The 7,734-nt window shown below is 35.2% G+C and overlaps 1 protein-coding gene across 1 annotated transcript; it reads left to right on the top strand.

Annotated features, from left to right (window-relative positions):
* The first annotated feature begins 586 nt into the window (after nucleotides 1-586).
* On the top strand, nucleotides 587-2,188 carry LOC129908010 (uncharacterized). Its single transcript, XM_055984406.1, has 4 exons — nucleotides 587-1,217; nucleotides 1,288-1,371; nucleotides 1,439-1,648; nucleotides 2,004-2,188. Exons 1-4 carry the CDS (start codon nucleotides 587-589, stop codon nucleotides 2,186-2,188), a joined length of 1,110 nt encoding a protein of 369 aa, XP_055840381.1.
* Nucleotides 2,189-7,734: the final 5,546 nt, after the last annotated feature.

Genomic DNA, 7,734 nt, shown 5'->3' with positions numbered 1-7,734 from the left:
ACCGCCAAGTCGAACAAATTTGCCAGCACCATCAAAACCACCACCGCCACGTCGAAAATTTTTTTTGCCAACACCATTAAGACACCACGTTCAAAAATCCACCAACTAAATTTTCGTTCCACCCAATAAGGGACAAACCTCCACCGGAACTGATGAAGCCACAACCGCCACGTTGAAATTTGTTTTCCGCCAACATCAGAAGAAGCCACCACGATCCACCACCGCCGCTGTACAATTCTCCATCAACAAAAAGCATTCTGTTTGCAGAACAAAACCTATCCAGATCATCTACAGAGCCACCTGGCCATCGGAACAAAAACCAAGTATTTAAGTATTTAAAAATTTAAGTATTTAAGTTATCGTAGTTATCGTAAAAAAACAAAAAAATTTTTTTTCTTTCAAAAATATTTAAAAACTTCTAAATTTTTTTAACCTTAAAATCAATCTTAAATAAGAAATATTAAAGTAATTATTCTTTCACAAAAGCTGTAAACAAACGAATTTTCTCAGCTGCCATCTTAATTTCGAATTTAAACAAGGGTTTCTCAATTTGGTTTTTCAATTTTTTTTTAAATATTCGATTAAAATGCCTGACACAATACCTCCAGCTCCAATTCCTCCAGGTCCGATTGTCCCTGAACCCACATCAGGGTTAGTAAACGCGATTTCAATAAAACTGCCCGAATTTTGGACAAAAATGCCTGCAATATGGTTTATTCAGATCGAGTCTCAATTTTCAACTCGAAATATAACCTCAGAGCAAACAAAATTTCATTACGTTGTTCAAGCCCTTCCTCAAGACGTGGCCGCAAGTGTTTATGACATACTTATCAAAGAATCAAACACGCCTTATGCCAATTTAAAAAAAGCATTAATCGATAGACATTCCATGAGTGAAAGCAATCGCATAGAAGCATTATTATCAGGCGAGGAGATGGGGGACAGAAAGCCATCCGAATTTTACAGAAGACTCCAAACTTTGGCTGGACAATCTGTGATTGTTACAGAAAGTCTTATACTCGAACTTTGGCGCCGACGTCTGCCCGCCCTCGTCCAAGCCTCAATCAAATCAACCTCAGAAACAAAAATAGAAGGTTTACTCAAAATGGCCGACGAAATCTACGAGGTCTATCAGCAACAAAACTCTTCTTTAAATATTTCTCTGCAATCTGAAAGAACAATAAATGAACTCACTAGTGCAAATAATAATTTACAAAGTGAAATCAGCGAAATAAAATCAATGCTATCCAACCTCAATTTCAATCAACGTCCTTCACGGAATTTCAGAAGACCGACTTTCTCAAATAATTTTCAAAGATCCAGGTCAAACTCCAGAAAACCTCAAGCAACCATGTGCTGGTTCCATAAGAGGTACGGAAAACGCGCAGTAAAATGCACAACCCCCTGCAGTTTCAATAAAAACAACTCCCCAAACTAGATTCTACTGTCATTAATGCGGCTAATGACAGTAATAGTCAAGGTGTTCAAAGCCGCATCTTCATAAAAGATCCAATTTCAAACTTAACCTTTTTAATCGATTCTGGTTCAGATGTCTCTGCAATACCACCAAGTAAAGTTACAAAAACCAATCAGAAAAAACCTGATCAAATAATTTCTGCAGCCAATGGCTCAAAAATAGAAGTTTTCGGTACAAAATACCTCAAAACAACACTCGGTTTCCGAAAAGTATTCAACCACACGTTTATCATCGCATCTGTCACTAAACCTATCATAGGTGCAGATTTTTTAAAACAAACAGGTTTAATTGTAGACATCAAAAACTCCAGACTCATCGATCCACTCACGAAATCAAGCGTGACAGGCACACCCTGCCGACAAAACGTTGCCAGTACTAGATTTTTCGCCATTGAAGCACAATACAATTCTATATTAAAAGAATTCGCTTCACTAATGCAACCACCCGATTTTACATCACATACTCACTAAAGGCCCATTACCTAATTCGCAACCCAGACGTTTAAACAACGTTAAGTTTAAAATAGCCAAAGAGGAATTCGAATACATGGTGCAAATCGGCATTTGTCGACCATCCTCATCTCCATGCGCATCACCTCTACACATGGCAGCCAAACACGAAGCAAACGATTGGAGGTCTTGTGGTGATTATCGACGGCTGAACGCCGCCACCATTCCCGATCGAAATCCACTGCCTCACATTCATGACTGAAACGCAAACTTACACGGTTGCACTATTTTTTCAAAAGTTGACCTTATTCGTGCTTACCACAACATTCCCGTGGCAGAAGACGACATCAACAAAACAGCCATAACAACACCCTTTGGGCTATTCGAATTTCTGCGTATGCCATTTGGCCTACGAAATGCGGCCCAAACGTTTCAACGTTTCATGTCTCAAGTAACAAAAAATCTCGATTTCGTGTGGGTTTTCGTAGACGACATTCTAGTCGCCAGCAAATCCCCTGAAGAACACGAAAAACATTTAAGAACCCTCTTTCAGCGTTTAGAAGAATACGGTCTGCGTATCAAAGCATCAAAATGCGTTTTTGGTGTCTCAAAACTTCAATTTTTAGATTTTTACATTTCTAAAGAAGGCATTCAGCCCTCGCAAAAGAGAGTTGAAGCCATCAATAATTTCCCTCAACCGACTTCAATTAAAAGTGCTCAGCGTTTCGTGGGTATGGTGAACTACTATCACCGATTTATACCTCACCTAGCTCGCATCTTAGCGCCAATATATGACCATCTTTCAAGCCTTGACAAAAAGAAAAAAACAAATTTCACTTGGCCTGAAAATTGTCAAGAAGCTTTCTCCAAGGCAAAATCCGAATTAGCAAAAATAACCCTACTCAACCATCCTCGTGAAAACGCAAAGCTTAGCATCACGACTGATGCGTCCAACACGGACATTGGAGCGGTCTTGCAACAGCAAAACGGTGAGTACTGGGAGCCCATAGCATTTTTCAGTAAAAAACTATCTCCAACACAAACGAGATACTCAGCTTTTGATCGAGAATTACTCGCAATATACCTTTCAATCCTTCAATTTCAAAATTTCGTCGAGGGGCAAGATTTTTGCGTTCTCACAGATCACAAACCGCTCACAACCGCACTTTTCACTAAAGCAAAACGCAGTCCGAGGCAAGAACGCCATTTGGACTTGATTTCACAATTCACCAGTGACATTAGATTCGTCAAAGGTTCACTTAACGTCGTCGCTGACACGCTTTCTCGTCCAAACACTGACGAAATTGAAAGCAAAATGCCAACTAACGTTGAAGATATAGCGAAGACACAAACAATCGACTACGAATTATCGTCACTCAGAAAAAATCCAAATCCGAATTCAAAAGTCAAACTCGAATCAATAAATATACCAGCCTTAAACATAAATCTTTGGTGTGAAACATCCACCCAACAAATTCGACCATACGTCCCAAAAACACTCAGAAAAATAATTTTCGAAAAAATTCATTCCATAGCACACCCCGGAGTTCGAGCCACTCGAAAAAAATCACTAAAATGTATTTTTGGCCCAAAATGAATCATGACATAAACTTCTGGGCAAAAGCCTGCAAAGATTGTCAAAAAAAAAAAAATACAAAGACATACAAAATCAGAATCTCAACAAATCCCCATTCCACCTGGCCGATTCCAACATATCCACATGGATATCGTAGGACCACTCCCACCATCCAACGAAAAAAAGTATATTTTAACCATTATCGATCGATTCTCTAGGTGGCCAGAGGCCTACCCAATAACAGACATCAACACAGAAACAATTGCAAGAACTTACGTTCAAGAACATGTGTCAAGATTCGGTGTTCCGAATATCATAACAACTGACCAAGGTTCACAATTTGAATCCAAGTTGTTTAAAGAATTAACGAAGCTCTTAGGAACAAACCGAATCCGAACCTCAGCGTACCACCCTCAAGCGAATGGTATGGTCGAGAGATTTCATCGTCAACTAAAAACTTCGATTCGTGCTTCTGGTGACAAAATTCACTGGTCACAACAACTTCCAATCATTCTTCTCGGAATACGCACGACAATTAAAGATGATCTCAACTATACACCTTCCGAACTCCTATACGGAGAAAATGTCAAATTACCTTTAGACTTATCCATCTGTTCTTCTGAGAACACAAATGAACACATCTTCATTGAACAACTCAAACGATTTTTCAAAAACATTAAACCATCTGAACTTTCCACGAGAAAAACAACAAAACACGTATATATTCCTAGTAGTCTAAACACTTGCGACCAGGTCTTGATCAGAAGCGACAAAGTAAGAAAAAGTATGGAATCCCCATACGAAGGCCCCTTCAGAGTAATAAGAAAGCTACGAAAACAAGTCATTGTAGACAAATTCGGTAAAAATCACTCAGTATCTATGGATCGAATCAAACCATATTTCAGCTCATAATTTTCTTTAAGATAAATCGTGAAACATATTAGTTTCACTGGGAGGGGAGTGTTGTAGTGGCAGACTCACTTACGTGTTTCACAAACCCCACACAGATGGCAGCACCAATGAATAAGAAGAGAGAGAATTCGTTTGTATTTCATTTTCTTATGTGAAGGTTGCGCACCCTGCAACACACTATTGTGAATGATCATTTTTATAAAGAAAAAACTAATTGTAACCTGACAGCGATTAGAACCAGTCGGCCACGCGCCATTATTAATAAATTTACATTTTTCAATATTAAAAATTTAATTGTAACTCAACAAAGAGTCTTGTTTCATTTACAATAAATATAATTGAAAAATTATTTTATCAGATTTTTCTTTTTTCAAAATATTTTTTGTTTTTATTTGTTTTTATTTTTCAATTTTCTCATAAACTAGAAGACACAGAAACATATAGTTTTCTCTGTTCTTTAAGGAATCAATTGAGACAGTTTTCTGTGTGAGTAATTTTTTTACTAAAATTCACAGTCTGGACAAAAATAGTATAAAATGAGTTTTAAAAAATTTTGTTCGCCTATTTTTAACTTTGAAATCGATTATTTCAAAAACTATTGCTTATATTATAATGATTTAAAAATATGAATCAAATGTACAATTTTTCCTTTCGGAAATGTTATCATTTATTACTAGAAGTGTTGCCGTTGTTTTTTAATAATTTTTTTTATTTTGATAATTTTTTTTAGAAAAATGCCCCTCCCACCTAAACGGGGAGAGATAGACCCCCCTCCCAAAGAAAAAAATGTTTGTATTGAGCTCCTCTACAAAAACCCGTTATCAAATCCTGGCGCCCAAGTTATCCTACTACGTGCCAAAACAACATTTTTGTTCTATACCTAAAAGTTCGAATTTCTGTATCTGGGTTGAAATCGAAAAATTTTTTTTTTCTAAGCCAATTTTGGAGTGATTTTCATAAAAAATACCTCGATTGATTGAGAAATAGATATAGTTTTAGAATATATTTTTTAAATAGCATGTTGTTTTGAAAACATATACTTTAAATTGATGCCGAAGTTGGGCAAATGACGAAAAAAATGGAATTTTTGAACTTTGACAGCTTATAAATTCTAAGTGGTTTAAACGAGTTACATGTTTTATACGTTGTTGAAAAGGTATATTTATCTTCTATCAGAAACTGTAAAAAAAATCGAAAATGGGTAAAAAATTGTCGAAGCTAGAATTTTTTCAATGGGTGAAGGTCCAAAAAACTGTTTTTTGCCCGTAACTCCAGATTTTGGGGGTGTTAGAGAATTTTCAAATACCGTTTCGTATTCAGTGCGACTAGCTCTACAAAACCTGATAGGTCTCCGCCCGCGTATATTTTGAGTGTTACACCGTGTTATTATTGCTCCTTGTATTTTATAAAAAACAAAATATTTTTGTTATTCATTTTATTTTTTATTCATTTTATTTTTGGTTTTGATGACCATTTAAACGTTTATACATAAGTTCTTAGACGTTTTACACGAATCATTGGCTTTTTTTTTATTCGTAATTCCTATGGGAAAGACAACATTTTTGATAAATTTTGTAAGGGTACCATTTATATCACTGATTTTATCGGACTTATCGCGGATTTTCCTAATTTCTAAAAAAAAAACACCCTTTAACCTAAAATTTTTATATAGACTGCTTATATTCTTGGTTTCTGTTATAAATGAAACATTTTTACCAATTTTCATTGGTGTAACAATTTTTTCCCAGTTTTTGTGGTCATATTTCCGAATTTCATCATTTAAATTTACTAATTATTTCGTTAGCTAACGAATATTTTTTCGTAATTTAATTAAAATATCCATAAAATTTAGGAAAAAATGCGTTAGCTTACAAAAGTTCCTTGCATACATTAACCAAAAAATACATTGACTAACGATAAATATCACCGTTTCTAATTAAATTTTACGTTAATTGATGACAAAATTTCGTTAAGTGATGTAAAAATTCATTAATTCTCAATCAAACATTTTTATGAAAGAATTTCAGTAAAAAAACGACAGTTTTCGCTAATTGGTGAAGTTCTTCATCAACGTATGAAAGCCATTTCGTTGAGCCAATTAAATTTTTCATCGGCTGAAAATTAATTAAATTTTCGTTGGCTCAACGAATTTTTTCGTTGTATTTACATGATTACATAAAGATTTGGTTCAGTGTAGGTTTAGTAAAATCTTCTTGTAAGACGAAGGCTGGTTTTACTTTATCGATTGAAACTTTTATAAGTTCACCATTGATTTTTAATGTTACATTCTTTTCATCTCGTGATGTGAGGTGACTTCATATGGCCCTTTGCATGGCTGTTGAAGGGACCTTCGAATGGGGCCAAATGCCCGGGTCCAGATGGTGTACCGTTTTGTGTTTAGAAAAAAATGTGCATACCAACTGTCTTATCCTTTATGTTTGCTATTTAATACATCTCTAAAATTTTCAGGCTTTCCCATATTGTGGAAAAGTGCGTACATCAAGCCAACACAAAAATGTGCTTTTAATTAACGCCCCATCGCTAAACTGTCTGCATCCCAAAATTGTTCGAGTCTCTTATATTTGTTGTCTTATCGTTTAACTGTAAATCTATTACACTGGTCAACAAGGTATTTGCCACATGAAGAAAAATATACTTGTTTATATGTTTTTGATGTGCTGAACTCGAATCAGAAGTCAGAAACTTTTTATTGGCCTCCGTTTTTGAAATATTACCGTTAGAAAATGCGGAAAAACGACATTTTGGCTGTTTTTGTTTTTATGTGGGGTAATTCCTTATGAAAAATTTGTAACGGTGCCTATAAGAACTGGTTTTATTCTTCCAAAAAATTAATCTTTCCGATATCTCTTTTACTGTCCGAGATATTTAAAATTTAAGGAGTGGTCTTTGACTAAGAAACAGCACTGCCCAACCAAATTAAACTTTTTTTGCCACGAGAACCAAAATATATTTTTCTAAAGTTTTTTGGGTTGCTACACTCGAATCCGCAATCAGAAAAATTCTATTGGCCTCCGTTCTTGAAATATTACCGTTATAAAATGCAAGAAAAAGGTTTTTTTTTTATAACGGTTATATTTCAAGAACGGAAGCTAATAGAATTTTTCTGATTGCGGAGTCGAGTTTAGCGACCCAAAAACCTCTAGAAAATTATATTTTAGTTCTTGTTTCAAACATTTTATGACCAACTAAACTTTAGATTAAATTTAGTTTCTTGTTGGCTTACTAACTGAAACTTAAGATATCTCGGAGATATCGGGAAAATTTAAACAGTTTTTGAAAGAAGAATATCTGTTCTTATA

This window comes from Episyrphus balteatus, chromosome 1 (genome assembly GCF_945859705.1).
Source record: "Episyrphus balteatus chromosome 1, idEpiBalt1.1, whole genome shotgun sequence".
Taxonomy (NCBI): Eukaryota; Metazoa; Arthropoda; class Insecta; order Diptera; family Syrphidae; genus Episyrphus; species Episyrphus balteatus.
Note: the sequence above shows the minus strand (reverse complement) of the source record. Positions and strands in the feature narration are given on the sequence as shown.

Coding starts and splice junctions, on each gene's coding strand:
- LOC129908010 (XM_055984406.1), top strand. CDS start 587: ATGCCTGACACAATACCTCCAGCTCCAATTCCTCCAGGTCCGATTGTC. Junction 1,218..1,287: donor TGCAAATAATAATTTACAAA/GTGAAATCAGCG, acceptor ACGGAATTTCAG/AAGACCGACTTTCTCAAATA. Junction 1,372..1,438: donor ATGTGCTGGTTCCATAAGAG/GTACGGAAAACG, acceptor TCCCCAAACTAG/ATTCTACTGTCATTAATGCG.